Source organism: Rhinoraja longicauda, chromosome 12 (genome assembly GCF_053455715.1).
Source record: "Rhinoraja longicauda isolate Sanriku21f chromosome 12, sRhiLon1.1, whole genome shotgun sequence".
Lineage (NCBI taxonomy): Eukaryota > Metazoa > Chordata > Chondrichthyes > Rajiformes > Arhynchobatidae > Rhinoraja > Rhinoraja longicauda.
The window spans coordinates 43,494,615-43,520,189 of record NC_135964.1 but is presented as its reverse complement, the minus strand read 5'-3'; the positions used below and the strand labels follow the sequence as shown (position 1 = coordinate 43,520,189).

Below are 25,575 nucleotides of genomic sequence, written 5' to 3'. Positions count from 1 at the left end.
ATTCAATAATTCATAAGGAATAGCATTTATTTGTTATCCGAACATTCAAAGGGACTTGGGAGTGCTGGTGGAGGACTCCCAAAAAGTTAATTTTCAAGTTGACTCGGCAGCAATGAAGGCAAATTTAATGCGAGCATTTTTTATCAAGAGGACTAGAATACAAAAGCAGAGATGGAATGCTAAGGCTCTATAAGGTGTTGGTCAAGTCACATTTGGAGTACTGTGTGCAAATTTGGGCCCCATATCTGATGAAGGATGTGCTGGCTCTGGAGAGGGTCCAGAGGAGATTCCAGGAATGAGTGGGCTAGCATATGATGAGCGCTTGACAGCGCTGGGCCTCTACTCGCTGGTGTTTAGAAGGTTGAGAGGGGACCTCATTGAAGCTTACAGAATAATGAAAGGCATAGATAGTGGATGTGGAAAGGATGTTTCCACTGCTGGGAGAGTCTAGGACCAGAGGTCATAGCCTCAGAATTAAAGGGCGCTCTTTTAGAAAGGGGGTGAGGAGGAACTTCTTTAGTCAGAATATAGTTAATCTGTGGAACTCATTGCCACAGAGGGCTGTGGAGGTTAAGTCAGTGGATATTTTGAAGGCAGAGATAAACAAATTCTTGATGAGAACAGGTGTCAAGGGTTATGGGGAGAAGGCAGGAAAATGGGATTAGGAGGCAGAGATCAGCCATGATTGAATGGCGGAGTGGACTCAATGGGCCGAATAGCCTAATTCTACACCTATAACATGTGTACTTGTGAACATTCCTACCATAAGCGAGGGTACTGTCCAATTCTCTGCTTCACCATTGTGGATATTGAACTTTGTCTACGGAGACATTGTACTTTGTGAAACTGGAGTGCTACAATGCTGAGAACTATATTCCGGGGTTGTAATAGGTGGATGGATACAAGTGAGGGGGGTGTGGGGGTAGTTTGATAGGCAGATGGTTGGACAAAAGCCAGAGATAAAAAGATAGCAGGTGTGAGACAAAAGAATTGAAGAGTTGTGAATTTTAAAGCTAGAGGAAGGAATTCTCTTCTTGATCTGTCAACTTGAGGGAATTTTACTGCCACAGAGCTTATTTATTTTCCTGGTATTAAAAGTGGGGGGGGGGGGGGGGGGGGGGGGGGGCTATGAAGTAACTTTGGCCTTGGTTAGATGACCATTTAGCTGGGTTGTAAGACTGATCATCTCTTTAATTTTTCCTTTTATTGACAGTTCCCTCTCCAGTCACGAACCTGACTGTATCCGAGCTCACCGGCACCAGTTTCTTGGTGACTTGGACGACAGAGGTCGACTACAAGGAGGCCTTTATTGTGCAGGTCCTGAAGAATGATGGCGTTGTGACCGAAACGGAGACCACGGAGACGGAATGGAACGTGTCAGGATTGGAGCCGGAGACCGAGTACACCTTGAGCATCGTCTGTAGAGCCTGCGGAGAAGTTGGAGATGCCACAAAAATGAGCTTGAAAACCGGTAAAAGTACAATGGGGTGGAAAATGTTCCTGGATAGTTGAATTGAATTGAATTGAACTGAATTGAATTGAGTACTTTATTGTCACATGTGACCAGTCACAGTGAAATTCCTTGCTTGCATACCTTGCCATAAAGGGTGCTTACAAAGTTACAAATCCCCATCCCCCACCCCCCCCCCCCACGCCAGTTCCCCCTTTGTTCTTCCCTCCCCCTTCACTCCTCCCTCTTGGCGGTCCCCCCACGCCAGGTCCTCCATTGTCCATTGTTCTTCATGGCAGTTCTCCCTCACCGGGTCCTCCATTGTCCATTGATCCCCACCCCCCCCCCCCCTAACGGTGGTCCTCCCCACACCGGGTCCTCCATTGTCCATTGTCCATTGTTCCTCATGGCAGTTCCCCCCACGCCGGGTCCTCCATTGTCCATTGTTCTTCATGGCAGTTCCCCCACACCAGGTCCTCCATTGTCCATTGCCCCCCCCCCCCCTGGCAGTCCCCCCACGCCGGGTCCTCCATTGTCCATTGTTCTTCATGGCAGTCCCCCCACGCTAGGTCCTCCATTGTCCATTGTCCATTGTTCTTCATGGCAGTCCCCCCATGCCGGGTCCTCCATTGTCCATTGTCCATTGTTCTTCATGGCAGTTCCCCCACGCCAGGTCCTCCATTGTCCATTGATCTCCACCCCCCCCTCACGGTGGTCCCCTCATGCTGGGTCCTCCATTGTCCATTGATCTCCACCCCCCCCTCACGGTGGTCCCCCCACGCTGGGTCCTCCATTGTCCATTGATCTCCACCCCCCCCATCACAGTGGTCCCCCCACGCTGGGTCCTGTTGCTCCTCCCCCTCCCTCACGGCGGTCTCCCCATGCCGGATCCTCCTTTGCTCCATCCCTCGGCAGCGGCGTCTTCACTTCCACGTGGTCCGTCCTCGTCCATCAGTTGGCACCCCCATCGACCGTCGCTCCTACCTCTCCACTGTCGCTGCGGGATCCTCTCTGGATGCCTCCGTGGCGCTGACCCAGGCCCCGGCCACTGGTTGCAAAGGGGCTTTGAGCAAATGCAGTGCAATAATACCCACGTGATGTTCAATTCTGCAATGCGGATGAGAAAAGGCTTATTGTCAATGATGCTCCCATGGAAGATATGGCCCTGATTTTGTTGCTGGTTTATTGATGCTGTTTCAACGTGGAAAGGTGCGCTGTGTGGTTTTGTGACACTGAGTTAATAGTTGGTGGTGTCTCCAGAGGATGGGGCATGATAATCTAGGCCGATATTTCACTGCCAGAGTAAGGAAGTGATGCTGTCTTAGAAATTAGATCTAAACCAAGATCATGTCAGCGCACTCAGATCAATCCTATGAGGGTAGTAGGATGATCGTGCAGCATTTAGTGGTGCTTCCTCACAGCTCCATGGACCCAAGTTCGACCACGAGCTCGGGTGCTGTCTGTGCGGGTTTGCACATTCTCTCTGTGACCTCATGGGTATCTCCGGTCTCCCTGGTTTTCTCGCAGAAACCAAAACATCCTGGTATCACAAAATGCTGGAGTAACTCAGCAGGTCAGGCAGCATCTCAGGAGAGAAGGAATGGGTGACGTTTCAGGTCGAGACCCTTCTTGATGTCAGAGGGGGCGGGACAAAGAAAGGATATAGGTGGAGACAGGAAGACAGTGGGAGAACTGGGAAGGGGGAGGGGAAGAGAGGGACAGAGGAACTATCTAAAGTTAGAGAAGTCAATGTTCGTACCGCTGGGCTGTAAGCTGCCCAAGCGAAATATGAGGTTCTGTTCCTCCAACTTGCGGTGGGCCTCACTATGACACTGGAGGAGGCCCATGACAGAAAGGTCAGACTGGGAGTGGGAGGGGGTGTTGAAGTGCTCAGCCACCGGGAGATCAGGTTGGTTAAGGCGGACTGAGCGAATGTGTTCAGCGAAACGATCGCCGAGCCTGCGTTTGGTCTCGCCGATGTAGAGAAGTTGACATCTGGTGGCGATGTAGAGAAATTGCCGCTCCTCCTCCAAAACATCCTGGTAGATTAATTAGCCATTGTAGAATGATCCAATACTGCAAGTTAAGAGAAAAAGAAACAAAGAAGAATTAATGGGCATTTGTGAGAGAGAATAAGGCAGAGGGAATAGGGCTTAAATATCCTCTATCTAAGTTGTAAGGAAATCTGCACTGTGTTTTGCCGCTCTCCAATCACACTAATTTCAGTGTATAAAGCACTTTTATAAAAATGCAACATAGTATTACTTGGTGCCTGTTGAGAGTATTATCTGAGATGGCTTGGTGAAGTGAGAGTGTTGAGATTAACATTTTAGAAAGAAAAATACATTGAGAGCCCTTTTTTGGTGCGGACTTGCTGGGCCAAAGTGCCCCAAGGAGCTCCAGAACTTGGAAGCAGGCATCTGAAAATACAGTTGTCAGGGCTGAAGCAATTAAATTTGAAAAGGGAGAGTTATGGGGCAATTGATGACAAGGGATGGGGAGATAGACACAAAATGCTGGAGTAACTCGGCGGGACAGGCAGCATCTCTGGAGAGAAGGAATGGGTGATGTTTCAGGATGAGGCCCTTCTTCAGACCGACCTTCTTCAGACAGGGACGGGGAGAGATGAGAGCACTAGGAACTTTGGTTTTGGGGTTCTCTTAATTGGGAATTCATATAGGTTAGCAAGCACATGGTTAATGAATCGCAGTGCTTTTGATGAGTTTCAGTTTACAGAGCATAACAGTGTACTGGAGGAACTTAGCGGGTCAGGCAGCATCACTGACGAAAAGGAATAGGTGGCGTTTAGGCTCGAGACCCTTCTTCAGACTTAGAGTCAGGGAAACGGGGAACGAGAGATATGAAAAGGTACAAAGAAACAAATGAATGAAAGGTATGCAAAGGGACAAATGAAAGCCAGCAACGCAGATCAAGGAACTGTGCAGCCCACATTAGTCCATACATAAAAGTACACTGGCTGGGAATGTTTTAGAGTAGTTAAGTCGGTTGGTGAGCAAACATTGATTACTTGTTGGCCTTGTTACTATTTAGTTACAGTGACTTGTTATTTCTTAACAGGCATCATCTTCAATGAACCAGCTTCTACACAGAGTTCCATTCAATCCAGCACCAGAGTTATTTCTACAGTCGCCATCTATCTGAACAATTCTACCTTCCAACCTGGGTTTCCCTATTCAGATGTACCTCCATGCTGTATGTAACAGTTTGTATATTTACTCTGACTGCCACTGTACTTCTACATCTGTCCTGTGGGGTGCACTGCTCGAAAGAATATTAAAAGCAGATTTGTTAACAGCAAAATTGGGGGAAAAGGACACAAAGTTAAAATAGAAATGCTGGGCTTTGGAAATAAAGGAGAGGACGTTCTCCCCGTGACCTGCGTGGGTTTTCTTCGAGATCTTCGGTTTCCTCCCACACTCCAAAGACGTACAGGTATGTAGGTTAATTGGCTGGGTAAATGTAAAAATTGTCCCTAGTGTGTGTAGGATAGTGTTAATGTGCGGGGATCGCTGGGCGGCACGGACTTGGTGGGCCGAAAAGGCCTGTTTCCGGCTGTATATATATGATAAGATATGATGATATGACTAATTGGATAGTTAGTTCAATAGGCAGGATAAGCCAAATGTCCCACTTTAGTGCAATAGAATTAGAATGGTGGGCACGGTGGCGCAGCGGTAGAGTTGCTGCCTTACAGCGCCAGAGACCCAGGTTCGATCCTGACTACAGGTGCTGTCTGTATGGAGTTTGTACGTTCTCCCTGTGACCTGCATGGGTTTTCCAGTTTCTTCCCATGCTCCAAAGGCGTACAGGTTTGTAGGTTAATTGCCTTTGGTAAAAATTATAAATTGTCCCGAGTGTGTGCAGGGATCGCTGGTCGGTGCGGACTTGGTGGGCCAAAGGTGCCCGTTTCCACGCTGTATCTCCAAACTAAAAACAAATTGCATGTAAGCCAGCCGTTGCTCACAAAGCAAGTGGCTGAAATCTTCAATGGTTCTCCTGATTTTCTACTGCACTTTCGAAACCCATTTCTCCAGAAATTTCACCAAAGTCGTGAGAATTGATCAAGAGAACTCTCTGTGAAAATCTGATGCACATGAAACATAAAGCCCATTCAGGCCAGTGCATGGATATCAATCTGATGCTCATCCTAGAGTCCAGTTCTGGAGTGCATTTACATAAACAAAATGTACCGCCACTTGGTTGCCCTTTTAAACTTTGAACTTCATGAGTACATGAAGGCGACATTGTTTAGCCTTTTACCCCATTTGTGAAACCTTAACCCAAATCTATAACACCATTTAACAAGCCATTGGGAGAGGTACGTGGATAGGAATGGTTTAGAAGGATATGGGCCTAACGCAGGTAGGTGGGACTGGTGCAGATGGGGCATCTCGGTCAGCATGGGCAAGTTGGGCCGAGGGGCCTGTTTCCTTGCTGTAGGATTTTATGACTGTATTTCTCAGCACTAGCAAAAGTGCCTGCAAAGTTTGTGGGCTGGATATCCATTAGAATCTGGGCATCTGGGGCGGAGGTGCGAGAGTAGGTGACTAAATGCTGCCCGAGCATTCAGTTACGCAGAGAACTTGGTTGGTAAAATTCCCTGTGAATTTGATAGTGGCAACTTGCAGAAACTCAGGCCAGAGAGCTACTGCTGACTTCCAATCCAGGCTCCCTCTTTCCCCTTTGAATGATCTATTCAGCCATTTGTATGTATGCATCATGTCATGAGAGAATCAGATATCTAAAATATCTTCTGATTTACGCACATAGCCTAGTTCCTTTTCAGTGTTAAATTGGATTCCGTATCATTGCAACCTGTTTTGTAAATCGTTTCTCTTCCCACCGTTGCCACTTGCCAAACTTCTTAAAACTTTTACCTTTCTTTAGTTTAGCTTAGTTTAGTTTAGATTTACAGCGCGGAAACAGGCCCTTCGGCCCACCGAGTCCACGCTGACCTGTGATCCCCGCACACTAACGCTGTCCTACACACACTAGGGACAATTTACAATTAACCTACAAACCTGTACGTCTTTGGAGATTGGGAGGAAACGAGATCCCGGGGAAATCCCACGCAGGTCACGGGGAGAACGTACAAACTCCGTACAGACCAGCACCATACACAAGTGTCACTAGGTTTTGGTGCCATTTTCAAAGTCCAAATTGCTTTAAGTGCTGCTGACCGTAAAGGCCCATTGCCCTGGCAGCATTGCAGGATCGGCCTGGCCAGGCAATGTTGTAGGCATATTCCACCGCTGCTCCACTGCTCCACTGCAGGCCGCGTCCAGTCCATGTGCTCAGTCTCAGCGGTGCCTGAACTGGTCGAGCCCCAGGCTGCTGTAAGTCATCCAGCCGTCACTGGAGTCTTTTGGTTTAGTTTAGAGATACAGCGCGGAAACAGGCCCCTCGGCCCACCGGGTCCGCGCCGACCAGCGATCCCCTGCATATTAACACTATCCTACATATACTGGGGACAATTATACATTTTTACCAATCAAATTAACCTACAAACCTGTACGTCTTTGGAGCATGGGAGGAGACCGAAGATCTTGGAGAAAACCCACGCAGGTCACGGGGAGAACGTACAAACTCCATGCAGACAAGCACCCGTAGTCAGGATCGAACCCGGGTCTCTGACGCTGTAAGGCAATAATGTTACCGCTGTGCCACCATGCTGCCCTTTGAGTCTCTATGATTCATAGAGTCATACAGCATGGAAAGGGACCCTTTGGCTCCACCTGCCTACACCAGCCAACATGTTCCAGCTATACAAGCCCTCCTGTCTGCATTTGGCCCATATCCCTCTAAATATGTCCTATCCATGTACCTGTCTAATTGTTTCTTCAACTTTGCGATAGTACTTGCCTCAACTACCTCCTTTGGCAGCTTGTTCCATACACCCTGCACCCTTTGTGTGAAAAAGTTACCGCTCAGATTCCGATTAAATCTTTTCCCCTTCACTTTAAACCTATGTCCTCTGGTCATTGATTCCCCTACTCTGGGCAAGAGAGTCTGCTCGTCTACCCGATCTATTCCTCTCATGAACATCACAGCACAGGAATGCCGGTTGGCATGTATTGACTTTTTTTACAACATGTTTCCAACAGATCCTACCCCGGTGATAAACTTAACTGTGTCCAATGTGACCACTGGCGGCTTCCACCTGACTTGGACAACGGACACGTTTGAGGATCAGATGTTTAATGTGCAGGTGTTGAAGAACGACAGCATTGTGAAGGAAGTGGAGACACTGGAACTGGAATGGACAGTGTTGGGCTTGGAGCCTGAGACCGAGTACACTGCCAGCGTAGTCTCCAGAGCCTGTGAAGAGGAGAGTGCGGCCACAGAAACGAATGTCAAGACAGGTAGAAGCATATGAACTGGGCAACCTATCCACTGGAGTGCAGGGAGGGTGGAAGTTAAACAAACCCAGGCTTCGAGGTGGCACTGTGGTGCAGCTGGTATAGCTGCTGCTTCACAGCCCCGGAGACCCTGGTTCAATACTGACCTCGGGCACTGTTTAGACAATAGACAATAGGTGCAGGATGAAGCCATTCGGCCCTTCGAGCCAGCACCGCCATTCAATGTGATCATGGCTGATCATTCTCAATCAGTACCCCGTTCCTGCCTTCTCCCCATACCCCCTGACTCCGCTATCCTTAAGAGCTCTATCCAGCTCTCTCTTGAATGCATCCAGAGAATTGGCCTCCACTGCCTTCTGAGGCAGAGAATTCCACAGATTCACAACTCTCTGACTTTTTCCTCATCTCAGTTCTAAATGGCCTACCCCTTATTCTTAAACTGTGGCCCCTTGTTCTGGACTCCCCCAACATTGGGAACATGTTTCCTGCCTCTAACGTGTCCAACCCCCTAATAATCTTATACGTTTCGATAAGATCTCCTCTCATCCTTCTAAATTCCAGTGTATACAAGCCTAGTCACTTCAGTCTTTCAACAACTGTTATCTCAGAATCTGAGATTGATAGATTTATGGTGGCGCAGCGGTAGAGTTGCCGCCTTACAGCGAATGCAGCGCCGGAGACTCAGGTTCGATCCTGACTATGGGCGCCGTCTGTACGGAGTTTGTACGTTCTCCCCATGACCTACGTGGGTTTTCTCCGAGATCTTCGGTTTCCTCCCACACTCCAAAGACGTACAGGTATGTAGGTTAATTGACTGGGCAAATGTAAAAATTGTCCCTAGTGGGTGTAGGATAGTGTTAGTGTGCGGGGATCGCTGGGCGGCGCGGACCCGGTGGGCCGAAGGGCCTGTTTCCGCGCTGTATCTCTAAATCTAAAATCTAAAAATTAACTGAACATATAAGATGTATAAGAAGAGGACATGGGGTTAAGTTTACACCATTAAATAATTGAACAGGCTTGAGAAGAGAATATCCCACTCATGTTTCTTGCATTAGGCAGGCAATATAGTACAGGTTTACCACCTATTTTCCAGCATCCTTGGTTCCAGAGCCTTTCCGGATTATCCGTATTGCCAGACTACACATAGGTCACAGCCTCTAACGGTACCAGAACGGTCCGTCTAGGCAGCCCAGGAGCCGAGGTATCGGCCCGATATCGGAGGTAGTTGAGGCCCAGTATCAGATATCAGCCCAAATCAGTCCGGGAAGTCGGTTATGGGAACGGATCTGCCGACTCCATCTGGGCCCGAGTTTCAGATCCCCGGCTGAAGGTGGCAAATTCGACCCGCGAATCGGCGCAGTAATCACGTTGAGGTCGAGATCCGCTGCCTCACCCGGCCGAGGCTCCACATTTTCAGGAGGACTTTCAAGTGCGCTTTCGAAAATCTGTATTTTTAGGAGAATTACAATCTTCATCTCAAAACGTTAATAAAATATCCCAATTGGAACAAGATCTTCATGGATCTATGCTTTCAAATGGACTTTGACATGTTGGACAGTTCAGATAGGAATGGAAATAATGACGGCAGGATTTGGCCTTCAGTTGAGATGGGAATCTCTTGGGAACCAATTTACTCTTCATTGGCTAAAGGAAAATAAGGGAAAACTGCGGTACAAATATTACAAAAAGCTAGATATGGAGGCAGGCAGGCGATTAGGATCTGGAAATGTTCATAGATCAAGTGGCTGGGTTTTGAGATCCGTGGGTTGGATTGAAATGTGAATTGCAGATGGAAGTTAAAAGCAACCTTCCTTATGAACTCCATGAAACCAGGAAACATCAACAGTGGAGGTACTTCCAGAGAAGGGGAGGGCAAGGAGGAATTTGGGTGTAAGATGTGTTAAGATTGCTATCTCTGAATGCTCTCTCTGAATGTAGATCATGAATGTAGACTAATGAATGTAGATCAAACAGACTGGCTGGAGGCCAATTTTCGTAAATTTGTTTGTCATGAACCAAAGGGTCTTCATTAAGTCTGTGCCTACCTCTCAATACTTGTAACCCAAGTTGAATTTACCTATTTTTATTTTGACAGATGCTATTATAGATGCTCTCAGTTATACATCCAGTTCTCAACAGTCTACTACTGGAGTTGTCTCCACCATGACCATCTATCCAAACACTTCTAGATTCCCCCTGGGCTTTGCCTATGCAGACGTTCCCCCATGTTGTAAGTGCTAACCATTCATTCTTCTGGCAATATTTCGTTATCTTCCAGTATTGAATCTGTAGCTCAAGCTAATTTTTAGATTCTGATGGGAGGCTTGAAAGGGGAACAAGACTTCAGCATTAAAATGTGCCACTGTGTGTTGCAATGGGTGTTCTCAACAATGCAATTCAAAGACGTACAGGTATGTAGGTTAATTAGGCTGGGTAAATGTAAAAATTGTCCCTAGTGGGTGTAGGATAGTGTTAATGTGCGGGGATCGCTGGGCGGCACGGACTTGGAGGGCCGAAAAGGCCTGTTTCCGGCTGTATATATATGATATGATATGATAATTTATCCAAGAAACAGCAGTGGAATCCATGGTAACTAGACTGATGGAAAAAAACTCAGTGGGGCAAGCAGCATCTGTAGATACAATGAGGTGCTTGATGTTTTGAGTTGAGACCCTGCGTCAGGACAGACCTGAAATCTTTGACCATCCCTTGATCTCCACAGATTCTGTTTGACCCACTGAATTCTTCCAGCAATTTTTAATTTTTTTTCAGATTCCAGCATCTGCAGTCCCTTGTGAATCAAAATAGTTTTAACCTGCTGTATAAACTGTTGAAGGCTTAGTACTTCATCCAGTATCGAAGATGAGTTTCTTGACCACATTCTATGCCTTGTAAATTCTGTTATTAAATGCGGTGGAAAAAGTCTGCTACAAACATTTGTGTAGGAAGGAACTGCAGATACTGGTTTAAACTTCAGTCTGAAGAAGGGTCTCGACCCGAAACGTCACCCATTCCTTTTCTCCAGAGACGCTGTCTGACCCGCTGAGTTACTTTAGCTTTTTGTGTCTCTCTTCTGTGACAAACATTTGCCAGTAGTACTGCAACTGCAAACCACAAGGTGGAGCTGCACTGCACCAGATTCTTGAGGTGTTTTTTTTGGCCACATTTTTACCTTTCATCTTGTCCACTTGATTCTCTGTCGATCTCTGGGCACAATTTAGTGGCCAGATTAATTTGCACTGGCTAGGAAAATAGCCTCTCGACCCGATTCTCCTGCCTTCTTCCCATAACCTTTGATGTCCTTATTAATAAGGGCTAGTCACGTCAACCACCTCTAACTTCCTCACTGTTTTCCATTATATTTCCTCATTAACAACAGATGGTTTCTATGCCTCCCTCCTCTGGTTTCACGTACTCCATCTCATACCGCCTCGCTGCCAACTTATGTCACCAGCCCCAGCCCTGATATTTGACTCTGGGACACATTTAGTCCTATTTGCTCTGTTGGCCCCTTGTCTGAGTAATTTGCTTCAGTTCAGGACAGGCCTGTTGTCTTATTAGAACATAGAACAGTGCAGCAAAGAAACAGGCTCCTTGACCCACAGTGTCTATGCCAAACATGATGCCATGTTAAAACTGGAATGGCCATTGTGGTTTGGACACTACTCACAATGCTGGAGCAGCCATTTTGGTTTGGACAATACGTAAACTGGTTTGGACAATCCGTTTTTTATACCACTTACAGGACACTGTGCTGTGGGGCACTTGAAATAGCACTGGTTGTGAACTTGTACTGGACAACTTCTATATTTTCCTGTCAACAAAAGTCCAAGTTTTACATGGATGACTGAATATCTATATTCAAAAGAAATGTTTAGGATTTCAAATACCTTTGAGATGTTTTTTATTTCAGAAATCTTCAACAGAACTTTTATTTCTTAATTTTCTTTTATTGCATCTCAGGAATTTTTACTCAAATAAACTGTGTTCATTTTACAATCGAAAAACTTTCCATCGACTATCCCCATTAAATGCCATACCACACCTCAGATTAACAGAAGCACACCCATTACTTGCTCACAATGTCAACAATTCATCCTCCATAAACCAAAAATAGAACATTACAATCTCATATAAAAAAGAGCAATTAATCACCTGTAGTTTTGTGACTTGCTTGTAAACCTAAAGCTGACAGCTTTCTCGTCTGGTGCTGGAGAACTGAATTCTTAACTTGTTTTAAACAGAAAATAAGATTGTGTTCCATGAACAAGATGTATTTATGCAGCACGTTTCATGAGTTTGGGAGGTTCTGCAAATCACTACAGTCTATCGAGTCATGTTGAACTACAAGAAAATGGGAGAGGGTGATGAATCTGTGAATTCATTGCCACAGACACCTGTGGAGACCAAGTCGTTGGGTATTTTTAAAGCACAGATCGATAGGTTCCCGATTAGTTAGTGTGTAGGATAGTGTGTAAGATGTCAAAGGTTACGGGACGAAGGCAGGAGAATGGGGTTGGTTGAGAGGAAAAAATAGATCAGCTATGATTAAATGGCAGAGAACTCAATGGGCCAAATCACCTAATTCTGCTCATATGTGTACAAAATCATGGGAGTAGGGGAAGTGAGAACCAGAGGACGTAGGTTTAGGGTGAGGGGGGAAAGATTTAATAGGAACCTGGCGGCTAACTTTTTCACACAAAGGGTGGTGGGTGTATGGAACGAGCTGCCGGAGGAGATAGTTGAGGCAGGTACTATGGCAAAGTTTAAGAAAAATGTAGACAGGTACATTGATAGTTCAATCAATTTAGAGGGATATGGGCCAAACGCAGTCAGGTGGGACTGGTTGGTTAGTCTGGGCAAATTGGGCTGAAGGGCCTGTTTCCACACTGTATGACTCTATGACTCTGTGCCTTATGGTCTTGTGGAGTAGAACCTGGTCAGTGTGTTTGATGTAACCATAACATGGAACAAATATTGCACCATCTCTTAATGCTTCAGTGTCAGGATGACATAGGTATTGTTATACTCATGAATTCTGGTGAAATATATGCTTCATTGATTCAAATAATTATTTTGATGTAGAGAACCTGGCACCTGACCTGCTGAGTCACTGCAGCACTCTGCATCTAGCTATATTACTTTATTGCATCGAATTTTGAGAATCATGTATGAACTTTACATTTTGCATTCATATATCATGTGGAAACTGCGTGCAAAGGCAACCTTTAATGCTGATACCAAATTTCCCCCTGATCTAAGAGGTCATTTGAGAGGACTGTTAAGTGAATTTCTACTACTGTCAGAGTGAGGCCCAACTCAAATTGGAGGAACAGCGCCTCATATTTAGCTTGGGCAGCTTACAACCCAGCAGTATGAATATTGAGTTCTCTAACTTCAAGTAACCCTTGCTTTCCCTCTCCTTTCTGTTCCTCCCCATCCTTTTTCTCTGACTAGTTCTACTGTCCTCGGATTAAATATTACTGATTGTATGCTGCGTTGTCACCTTCCCCTCAGCTATCAATGAATCATTTATGGCGAGTCTGCAGAAGTGTAGCTTTGTCAAAGAAGTTTATTGCGATAGCAATATTCAGCTTCAAAGATACCAATCAAGATCGCAGACAACCATTAAATTTAAACTATTCACATCGAATTCCTCTCCGTACTGAACGGTTTTGGGCGCCAAAACAACCACGTGACCCCGCTGGCCAATCCGAGGGTTCGACTCTCAGGACCAATCCCTATGGTCGCTACATGACCCCCCCCCAGAACCCGAGGTACGATATCTAGCAGGGGGCCGGATTTCGCGACCCGAACGAGTAATGAGAGGGGCTGCAGGAACAACAGGGGTAGGAGGGCCAGGGCCGGAGGTTATTGCAGGAGGACGACCCCGTCGAGGGGGTTGACCGACCAGGACAGGATGGTCCTGGTCCAAGTGGGCAGGTTTGAGCCTGTATACAGAGACGAACTCCCTCCTGCCACCAACATCTAAGGTGAAGGTAACCGTTCCTTTACGCAACACGCGGAACGGTCCTTCGTAGACTCTCTGCAACGGGGAACGATGGGCATCCCTACGTATAAACACAAATTCACAGTCCTTCAAGGCTGGCGGTTCATGCACCATGGAACACCCGTGGCGTGAAGTAGGAACCGGAGCTAGGGATCCCATTCGCGCCCGGAGTGATGCTAAAACCGACGGAACCGAGTGCTGCTGTGCAGAGGAATCTGGAAGGAAATCACCAGGCACTCTGAGTGGCGAGCCATATACTAATTCCGCAGACAAAGTCCCTAGATCTTGCTTGGGAGCAGTGCGGATGCCCAGAAGGACCCAGGGCAGCTGATCTACCCAATCAGGACCGTCCAGCCTAGCACTGAGGGCTGACTTAAATTGGTGGTGAAACCGCTCCACGAGCCCATTAGCCTGTGGGTGATACGCTGTGGTTTGCTGCAACTTTGCTGCAGCTGTGGTTTGCTGCAACTGTGGTATAGCCCAAAGGACAGAGGTGAACTGGGAACCCCGGTCAGTGGTAATGACTGACGGAACACCAAAACGGGCCACCCAATGGAGGGCCAGGGCCCGGGCACAAGAGGCAGCGGAGGTGTCGGACAACGGGAAGGCCTCAGGCCAACGGGTAAACCGGTCAACCACCGTGAGTAGGTGAGTGTAGCCCCTAGAGGAAGGTAAAGGACCAACTAAATGTGGAAAAAACGGACCTCAGGAACCACAAACTCCTGTACAGGAGGTTGGACATGCCGGTGAACTTTGGAGGTCTGGCAGGGAACACAGGATCGGGCCCAAGCAGCTACTTGCTTCCGCCAAACAAATCTAGCGGCTACTAAAGCTGAGGGGGAGCGAATGGACGGGTGTGCTAGCCCATGAATGGCATCAAACAGCCGACGCTGGAGGGCGGCCGGCACCACCGGCCTGGGGCGGGAGAGTGAAATATCACACAAGACTTTTGTACCCGAGGGCCCACAAGCCACTTCGGCCAACTTCAACCCCGAAGTGGTGGACTGGTATGCTGAGGCAGTGTCTGCCAGGCGCTGAAATTGGGTGAACGGCTGGCCTGGACAGGGCATCAGCAACGGCATTAAGTTTACCAGCGACGTGGCGAACATTCGTGGTGAACTCTGAGATGTAAGTCAGGTGCCGCTGCTGGCGGGCCGACCATGGGTCAGACACTTTAGAAAAAGCGAAAGTCCGTGGTTTATGATCTGTAAAGGCCACGAATGGTTGGCCTTCTAAAAAATACCGAAAGTGGTGGACAGCTAAATAGAGAGCCAGAAGCTCATGGTCAAAGGCACTATACTTCAGTTCAGCCTGGTTAAGCTGTCGGCTGAAAAACGCCAAGGGCTGCCAACTGCCATTAACATGCTGTTCCAACACCCCTCCCACCGCCACGTCTGACGCATCGACCGTCAGGGCCATGGGGGTGGAGGTGCTCGGGTGAACAAGCATGGTGGCGTCTGCCAGAGCCATTTTAGCTGCTTCGAAGGCCGTCTCGGCTTCAGCTGACCACTCTAACTCGACAGGTTTACCCGCGAGACGAACCTGTGGTAGAAATTCACCATCCCTACAAATTCCTGCAACCCCTTTACCGTGGTGGGCCGCGGAAAGGCACGAACTGCCTCCACTTTTTCAGGCAAAGGAGTGGCACCGGCCGAGGTGATCCGGTGACCTAGGAAATCAATAGAGGAAAGAGCATATTGACACTTTGAGGGGTGAATGATTAGCCCGTGATCTTGAAGCCGCTGGAACAAAGTCCGTAAATGGACCAGATGTTCTTGCACCGAGCGACTGGCGACCAGGATATCATCCAAATAAATAAAAACAAAAGACAATTCCCGACCGACATGGTCCATAAGTCTCTGGAACGCCTGCGCCGCGTTTTTCAAACCGAAAGGCATACGCAACCATTCAAACAATCCGAACGGAGTGATTGTGGCAGTCTTTGGTACGTCTTCTGGATGCACAGGTATTTGGTGGTACCCACGCACCAAATCAATTTTGGAAAACACAGTAGCACCTTCTAGATTAGACGAGAAGTCCTGGATGTGCGGTATGGGGTAGCGGTCGGCAGTGGTGACGGCGTTAAGACACCAGTAATCTCCGCATGGTCTCCACCCCCCAGATGCTTTGGAGACCATATGCAACGGAGAGGCCCACGGGCTGTCAGAACGACGGACAATACCCAGTTTTTCCATTTTCAGGAATTCTTCATGTGCCATAATCAGTTTGTCCGGCGGCAATCTCCGGGCCCGAGCGAAAACGGGGGGCCCCTCGGTGGGAACATAATGGACAACGCCGTGCTTTGCAGAGGGAGCGTCAAACCGCTGAATGAGCAGCTCCTGAAACTCAGCCAGAACCGCAGCATACGGGCCGGAGGCCGCGACTACGGCCTAGACTGTCGGGCTGGGCGGGGTGGCAGGCGGTGGAGCAGTGGGCTCATTGCTGCTAGCGGAGGATTGAAGACCTTTACCTCGGACATCGGCCACTAGCGAAAAGGCCCAGATAAAATCTGCGCCCAGGATCGCCTGACCGACTTCCGCGATGATAAACGACCTTTCGTAAGTACGGGTACCGAAAGACAGAGACATTGCCCGCGTACCATACGTGCGGATGGCGCTACCGTTGACCGCGATGAGGGTAGACCCTCTCTTACCCGATCGAGTTTTGGGTTCGGTCGGCGGTACGATGCTTACTATGGCTCCCGTATCGACTAAGAACTCTGTGCCTGTGAATCGATCCACGACGTAGAGGCGGCGGTTTTGGCCAATCGCAACTGCCTCTATGTACGATTGGCCGAGGCATTTCCCGAGAAGGTGCAAGGTGAGCGGCAGTTGCGGGCTTCTCCACCCCATCGCAGATGATAATAACACCAGCCGCGCTTGTGCGGCTCCTTTTGGCGGGGTTTTGGAGAGATGGCAGGAGTCGCGGCGCCATCTTGGTGTCGCGGCATGCTGCCCGATGGTACCGAGACTCTGTTGATCGAGCTGTATTTTCACGATTTCGACGCCATGAGCGCATCAGCTTTCTCCGCGTATGCCACGGGGTCCTCGAAAGAACAATCCGTGAGCATAAGCCGAACGTTTTCTGGGAGTTGCTCCCGGAATGCCTGCTCAATCCCTGTGACCGCCTGCCAGCACCAACATTTCGGCCATGAGGACGGATGGCAGCCGATCTTCGAGATGCATAAGCCTCTCGGCTCGATCGTGTCTACTAAACCCGAAGGTTCGAAGCATGATTACCTTCAGCGCTTCGTACTTGCCGTCTGCAGGAGGAGAGGTGATGAACTGCATCACACGTGCGGACGTCTCAGGCGGTAGGGCACTCACCAGGTAGTAATATTTAGTCTCGTCCACCGAGATGCCTCTCAGATGGAACTGCGCTTCGGCATGCGCAAACCAAAGGTGTGGTTGGTGCGTCCAAAACGGAGGAAGATGAACGCTGACCACGTTTAGCTGCGGTACGCCGGGCGGTAGAACCAGGACAGGAGCGATACGTTCCTGCATGGTGAGTGATCGGCAAGATCACGTCGGGGTCACCAATATGGCGAGTCTGAAGAAGTGTAGCTTTGTCAAAGAAGTTTATTGCGATAGCAATATTCAGCTTCAAAGATAACAATCAAGATCGCAGACAACCATTAAACTTAAACTATGCACATCAAAGTCCTCTCCCTACTGAACGGTTTTGGGCGCCAAAACAACCACGTGACCCCGCTGGCCAATCCGAGGGTTTGACTCTCAGGACCAATCCCTATGGTCGCTACACATTCGACATTTTGTTAGCATCGTCTTGCTTTGATCTGTTGTTTTCACATCTTATCCTTCCATATCTCTACCCTCCCTCTCCCCTGACTCTCAGTCTGAAGAAGGGTCTTGAACCGAAACGTCACCCGTTCCTTTGCTGCAAAGATACTGCCTGTCCCGCTGAGTTACTCCAACATTTTGTGTCTATCTTAAGTGAATGACCTTGTTGTTAGTTAGAAACAAAGAGTTACAAGTGGACAGTCCAGATCAGAGCAGCAGATTTCCCATCCTGAACATTAATAAATCCAATGCATTTTTACAACAGTCCGATAGTTTGTTGATTACAGTTGTTGTTGTGATCCTCCATCCCCATTTCAAATCTATTTAATGGATCAGATTGAAATTCATCAGCTGCCATAGTGGGATTTGTCTAGTCATTACTTTATCTAAAATGGACACAAAATGCTGTGGTGACTCAGCAGGGCTGGCAGGATCTCCGGATAGAAGGAATGGGTGTTGTTTTGGATTGAGACCCTTCTTCAGTCACCCAATCCTTCTATCCAGAGATACACCAGCATTTTGTGTCTATCTTTGGTGTGAATCAGCATCTGCAGTTCCTTCCTACACATTACAAGGGGCGGCACGGTGGCGCAGTGGTAGAGTTGCTGCCTTACAGCGAATGCAGCGCCGGAGACTCAGGTTCGATCCTGACTACGGGCGGCGTCTGTACGGAGTTTGTACGTTCTCCCCGGGACCTGCGTGGGTTTTCTCCGAGATCTTTGGTTTCCTCCCACACTCCAAAGACGTACAGGTTTGTAGGTTAATTGGCTGAGCAAATGTAAAAATTGTCCCTAGTGGGTGTAGGATAGTGTTAATGTGCGGGGATCGCTGGGCGGCACGGACCCGGTGGGCCGAAGGGCCTGTTTCTGCGCTGTATCTCTAAAATCTAAAAAAAAAGTAAAAATTTACCTTATCCAGTTCTCTAGCTTGGCTTTCTTTCATCATAACCACCTACTCCAAAAACACTTGGCTAACTAAACAAAAAATTGATTTCTACTTGTTAATGTAATTTAATATAATTTATTACCGCAAGGTTATTTATTAAAAAAAATCCTCCTGTGTGATTTTTGACTGGCAGTCAATTAGTGTTGTTAATATAACTTGAGCTAGTGTTATTTATTTCACAAAATGCATTTGGTCTTTAATGAAAAAGCGTAGTCATAGTTTCAAATACTTGTGTAATTGATTCTGGGGAAAGTTATCTTGTAAACGCATTATATTTCTGACAGGCATTTGTGTAATGTCATGTCATGACTGTTCATTTGTATTTTCAGCCACTCCATCGCCAATTATAAACTTGACGGTTTTCAATATCACCACCAAGGGTTTCCACATAACCTGGACAACAGACAACTACGAAGAACAAACGTTTATTGTCCAGCTGTTGAAGGATGGCAGTGTTGTGAAGGAAACCGAAACCCTGGATCTGGCATTGCCTGTGTCAGGATTGGAGCCTGGGACTGAATACGCTGTGAGTGTCGCCTCAAGATCTTGTGAACAAGAGGGTGTTGCCACTGAGCTGAACGTAAAAACAGGTAATGTCCTAAATGGGCCTTGGCTCACCATAATTTACCGTTCATCCCCAACAGGTTGGCTGTCTCTTTTCCAAAGTCCTCAGGAGGTGGGCATGGGAACTGGAACATTTCTACTTATGACCATGTTGTTGTGAAGTTGAGGCCTGTTGCTTGGTTGAGTTAAGGCAATAGGATGTTTAGGGGCGGTGGCGCAGCACTAGAGCTGCTGCCTTACAATGCTGGAGAACCGGGTTCGATCCTGACCTCGGGCGCTGTCTGTACGAAGTTGGTACATTCTCCCTGTGACCGTGTGGGTTTTCTCCGGGTCCTCTGGTTTCCTCCCACATTCTAGAGAAACGCGGGTTTGCAGGTTAATTGACTTCTGTAAATTGTCCCTGGTGTGTAGGATAGAATTAGTGTGAACGGGTGATTGTTGGTAGGCACGGACTCGGTGGGCCAAAGGGCCTGTTTCCATACTGTATCTCTAAACTAAACTAAACTAAACTAAACTAAGCTGGGTCACAATTGATCACTTGCGGCTTTGATAACAAAGAGAGGATACAGAGAAGTCTATATGAGGACGTTGTCAGGGCTGGGCAATGAGGAAAGTTTGCATGAAAGGGATGCTGATGGTAGAAACTTTTTTTAAAAGTGTGAAGAGTGAATATTTGAGGTGATGTAACTAGTGTTATGGACTTATTCACAAAATGTTGGAGTAACTCAGCAGGTCAGGCAGCATCTCGGGAGAGAAGGAATGGGTGACGTTTCAGGTCGAGACCCTTCTTCAGTCACCCATTCCTTCTCTCCCGAGATGCTGCCTGACCTGCTGAGTTACTCCAGCATTTTGTGAATAAATACCTTCGATTTGTACCAGCATCTGCAGTTATTTTCTTATACTAGTGTTATGGACTAATAACTAGGATGTGGAATTAACCTAAATTCAACGTTGTTTTCACCCAGCATGGACACAATAAGATGAACGCCTCTTTCTATGCTATCAATTTCTAAGTGTTTACGATTCTATGGCACGGACTGGCTCACACAAGGTGTCCCTTTCTCCCAACCTGGGTATCGTGACAATAAACTAAACTAAACTAAACTAAACTAAACTAGACTAAACTAAACTAAACTAAACTAAACTAAACTAAACTAAACAGAAGAGCAAAACTATCATTAAGTGCAAGAACCAACAGAATTGAACAACCCTGCACCATGTTCTGGCAAGGATTACCCAATGGATGAACTCACGACTTGGGAGAGGTGCAAAATATATTGGAGTGGATTGGCAGCCCACTAAACACGCTGCTCAAATTTCTATGAAACAAATGAGAGGAAATTCAGGGACAGTCTGATCTCCACTGCCTGTTTTGTTTTTTCACTTCAGCTTTAGTTGAACATATCAAAGGCCCATAGGACACACAGTGCTGGAGTAACTCAGCGGGCCAGGCAGCATCTCTGAAGAACCTGAATAGTTGAAGTTTTCGGGTTGAGACCCTTCTTCAGACTGTGTTTCTATGGTTCGAACATATCAAGGCATTGTGCTAAAATTGGTGTAGTTAGAACTGACAGTCACAATCAATAATTGAAATGATTAAATTCATAGATTAATTCTTCCATACACATTTATGGCATTTGTGTATGTGCAACTCCCTTGAACTACTGCTGAAATAAAAAGTATCATTAGAACATTGTGGATTGAAACTGTATGTAAGCCTGATAAATATTGATGCAATGATTTCATGTTTGTCGTTTACTCTCATTTGCCTTGGAACGAATGATAAAACTTTTTTTTTTTGATCAGCAGAAACCACAAACATCAGAGCCAAACGGTCTGCCATGGACTTTGTCTCTTCATTGACTGTCTACTTGACGAGGCCAGGATTCACGTCGGATTTTCCATATGCAGACGTGCCTTTATGCTGTATGTATTTTATCCCATTATTTTCACTGACACACGGAGTTTCTTCTGTTCTGTACCGTTGTAGTTACATTTCCAAATGCAAGCAGAGTGACTTTTTAAAAAAAGCATATGATAGTTTTGCGTAGAATGGAACTACAAATGCTGGTATGTACCGAAGATAGACACCCCAGTGCTGGAGTAACTCAGCGGGTCAGGCAACATCTCTGGAGAAAAAGGATGGATGATGTTTTAGGTTTGGTCTGAAGAAGGGTCCCGACCCTAAATGGCACCCTTCCTTTTTCTCCAGGGTTGCTGCCTGACCCACTGAGTTGTGTCTAGGTGATAGTGTTTGTTAGTTTTGAAAATAATCACTGTTGCTGTGGAACCTGTGTGGTGATAGCAGGGCTCACATTGTGGCAGTGGTAAAGTTGGCCAAGTTACCTGCGTTTGCTACCATCGCTTGGTGGCAATTTTGTGAATTCTGTGCAGGTGTAATTCACAGATATCGTAGATGTAAAAAGTTACAGCATGCAAAGAGGCCACAGTAACTCAGCAGGTCAGGCAGCGCCTCTGGAGAACACGGACGGGTGATGTTTCAGGTCGAGACCCAATGGGTGGCACAGTGGCGCGGCGGTAGAGTTGCTGCCTTGCAGCACCAAAGACCCAGGTTCAATGGTGACTACGGGTGCTGTCTGTGCGGAGTTTGGATGTTTTCTCTGTGACTGCATGGGTAATCTCCGGGTGCTCCGGTTCCCTCCCACACTAGAAAGACATAAAGGTTTGCGGGTTATTTTAATGATCCATAGTATGTAGGACAGTGCCAGTGTGTGGGGTGATCACTGGTCGATGTGGTAAGAAAATAACTGCAGATGCTGGTACAAATCGAAGGTATTTATTCACAAAATGCTGGAGTAACTCAGCAGGTCAGGCAGCATCTCTAGAGAGAAGGAATGGGTGACGTTTCGGGTCGAGACCCTTCTTCAGGGATGCTGCCTGACCTGCTGAGTTACTCCAGCATTTTGTGAATAAATACCTTCGACTGGTCGGTGTTGTCTCGGTGGGCCGAATCGTACAGTATCTCTATCTCTAAAGTAAAGTAAATAAACTCTTCTTCAGACTCTGTTCTCATTTGATGCTGCCTGACCTGCTGAGTTACTCCAGCACTTTGGGTCCTTTTGTGTATTAACCAGCATCTGCAGTTCCTTGGTTCTTAATGCAAAAAGGCCACCTGGCTTATCCAATCTCGATTTGCTCTAAGCAAGGACAATTCACTCTGCTGTCCTCCACTCATAGTCTTGCAATATTTTATTTCCCTTTCAAGTATTTATCCAGCTTTCCTCTGCATACCGTAAATTAATCTGCTCCATGGCTGCTACTGGCAGTGCATTCCAAACTTAACCACATGCCACGGTATAACAAAACAAGTCATTATGTAACTTTGTTTCTTTTGGTCTGGACCATGACAGTCTCAAACTTGCTGTCAGGCATTCAGCATACTTTGACAGCCGATGTTTTTTTTTCTCTGTGTCAGAGCATTCAAGAGAAATCCCTTGACCTGAAATAAGTTTAAGCTGCTTATAAATTATATTAAAGATAGACACAAAGATGTTGGAGTAACTCAGCATACTGGGACAGGCAGCATCTCTGGATAGAAGGGATGGGTGACGTTTCTGGTCGAGACCCTTCTTCAGTCTGAGAGTCAGGGGGAGGGAGAGACACCGAGATAAGGATGTATAAGGTGTGAAAAGAAGACATCAAAGGGGACAAGGTTCAAGGGAAATATAGAATAGATCATTGTTAGTTAGGAGAAGGTGACAATGAAGCATACAGAGATAACATCTAATCAGAGGGACAGTCAGACTGGTTGGAGAAACTAGGAAGGGGAGGCATGGAGAGAGAGGAAAAGCAAGGGTTACTTGAAGTATTCATACCATTCATACCAATGGTCAATGTTCATACCATTGGGGTGTAAGCTGCCTAAGCGAAATATGAGGTGCTGTTCCTCCAATTTGCGCAGTGCCTCACTCTGACAGTGGAGGAGGCCCAGGACAGAAAGGTCAGTGTGGGAATAAGAGGGTGTGTTAAAGTGTTTAGCAACCGGGAGATCAGGTAGTCATAGGCGGATTGATCCTATTTATTATATATTACCTTTGGATTAAAGTTATGCATATGTCAGCACCAATTGGCCAATAACTTGGAGTTGACTAAATTGATTGAAAGTACAGCATGGAGAGAGGCCCTTTGGCCCACTGAGTCCATGCTGACCGTCAATCGTCTGTTCACGCTGGTTCTATGTTATCCCACTTTTACACCCACTCTCTACCTACTGGGAGCAATTTGCAGAGGCCATTTTACCTGCAAACCCACACATCTCTGGGATGTGTGTGGAAACCGGAGCACCTGAAAAAAACCCACGTGGCCACAGGGAGAAGGTGCAAACTCCACATGGACAGCACCCGTGGTCAGGATTGAGCCCGGATCGCTGGCGTTGTTGGGCACCGGCTCTGCCAGCTGTGCCACTGTGGAGAATGTGTTATCTCTATCTAAATCTGATTTTGATTTTGAGATACAGCGCGGAAACAGGCCCTTCGGCCCACCGAGTCCGCGCCGCCCAGCGATCCCCGCACATTAACACTATCCTACACACACTAGGGACAATTTTTACATTTACCCAGTCAATTAACCTACATACCTGCACGTCTTAGGAGTGTGGGAGGAAACCGAAGATCTCGGAGAAAACCCACGACAGCAATCTAAAGGAGTGCGGCCAAATGTGCTTCAAAGGGGAAATTCTATCACCTTTACCTTGTGTTTAATAGGAATGAGCAATAAATCTTGCCTTCCCCACAACAAATTAAGGATCTGGAACTTACTTTGTTTTCAGTTCTTGGCCACCATGTTGCTATAAGGTGCTAACTAACCAGTTCTTACATTTGTTAACAGCTCCATCCTCAGTCACCAACTTGGCTGTATCCAGCATTACCAGCGAAGGCTTTCGGGTAACTTGGACAATGGACACAAATGAAGAGCAGACCTATGTTGTGCAGGTGTGGAAGGATAATATTGTTGTGAGTGAGACAGCGACTCAGGAAATGGAGTGGACCGTGTCAGGACTGGAACCGGGAACTGAGTACACTGTTACCATGGTATCCAGGGCGTGCCAGCAAGAGAGCACCGCTGTGGATCTGAACGTGAGAACAGGTAATAACATGGGGATTATATTTATTTTAATCATTCACTCTCAGGGTACTTGTGGGAAGGCCGACATTAATCACCTTTGAATAACACTCTATGTAGACCCATCTCAGAAGCCAGATACGAGTCAACCACATTGAAACAAATGTGACCTCTGTATACAGTCAAACTTTGAGTCCCGACCCACTGTCGCTGTTTGGGTACCTACAATCATCAGTCATCCTTCATTGCTCACTCAGACCTCCAGGCCTTTGTATACACGGCAGCCACCAGGCACTGTTAGTGGAAGGGACGTACGTTTAGGCTTGTGGGCAGGGTGGTAGATAGGATCGAGGGATGATCTCTGAACAGTTGGGTTTGCTATGCAGTAAACTTTGAAGTAATCTGGTTGATAGATCAATGGGTCTCGTGAAGAGAACCAAGGCAAAGATATTAAAGCGCAACGTGACGAAAGTGGAGAGTGGCGCAGCAGTTGAGTTGCTGCCTTACAGCGTCAGAGACCCGGGTTTAATCCTGACTATGGGCGCAGTCTGTACAGAGTTTGAACATTCTTCCCGTGACCGCATGGGTTTCCTCCGGACGCTCTGGTTTCCTCCCACATTCCAGAGACGTACAAGTTTGTAGGTTAATTGGCTTTGGCAAAAAATTATAAATAGTATGTGGTCCCTAGTGTGCAGTATAGTGCCACTGTACGGGGTGATCGCTGGTGATCTCATCAATGGTGATTTGCAGGATGTTGATAATGAGGGATAATGAGAAACTGTACGTTAGAGTTGAAGGACTGATCATGTTTGTGGTTTTCTAGCTCTTAGTCCCATCAAGTCTGCGAAAGGAATGGCCATATCTGATGCACTAGATTTGTTCGCGCCCAACACTGCACAAGCAAGCCCTTCATCTTCCATAGAAATATCCACGGCTTGTGGTAAGTTAATCCTTTCCCCACAGATTAGCCTTCAATGCGTTTCACGTTGCTGTAACTTCGAAATTATCAAGAGATTAAAAAAAAAAAAGATTCTTCCCTTAAAATTTTTACTTCAGTAAATACATGCTTATGCCCTAGTTCCTCCACTGATCCGAAGCCTCACAGCCTTTAATGTCACGAGCAACAGTCTAAAGGTGATTTGGGAAACTGACGTCGCGATCAACCAAGAGTTTCTTGTGCAACTTTGGAAGGATGATCGTATAGTGGTGGATGCAAAGACCAAGGAGAAAAACTGGACCATGTCAAACTTGGAGGCTGGTGTGTTGTACACTGTGAGAGTGGTCTCTTGGCTCTGTGGGACAGAGGGCAAAGCCAAACTACAAGAAATAAAAACAGGTACAAAG

General features: G+C 47.0%; 1 protein-coding gene across 1 annotated transcript in view; it reads left to right on the top strand.

Moving 5' to 3' along the window:
- The window catches only part of umodl1 (uromodulin-like 1), a 97,050-nt gene that overhangs the window by 52,119 nt on the left and 19,356 nt on the right, over nt 1–25,575 (top strand). Inside the window, exons 13-20 of the mRNA XM_078408599.1 lie at nt 1,214–1,471; nt 7,576–7,833; nt 9,926–10,060; nt 18,915–19,175; nt 20,956–21,075; nt 23,998–24,255; nt 25,055–25,171; nt 25,310–25,489. Coding sequence (XP_078264725.1) covers nt 1,214–1,471; nt 7,576–7,833; nt 9,926–10,060; nt 18,915–19,175; nt 20,956–21,075; nt 23,998–24,255; nt 25,055–25,171; nt 25,310–25,489 — 1,587 coding nt within the window. The remainder of the gene's footprint in view (nt 1–1,213; nt 1,472–7,575; nt 7,834–9,925; nt 10,061–18,914; nt 19,176–20,955; nt 21,076–23,997; nt 24,256–25,054; nt 25,172–25,309; nt 25,490–25,575) is intronic.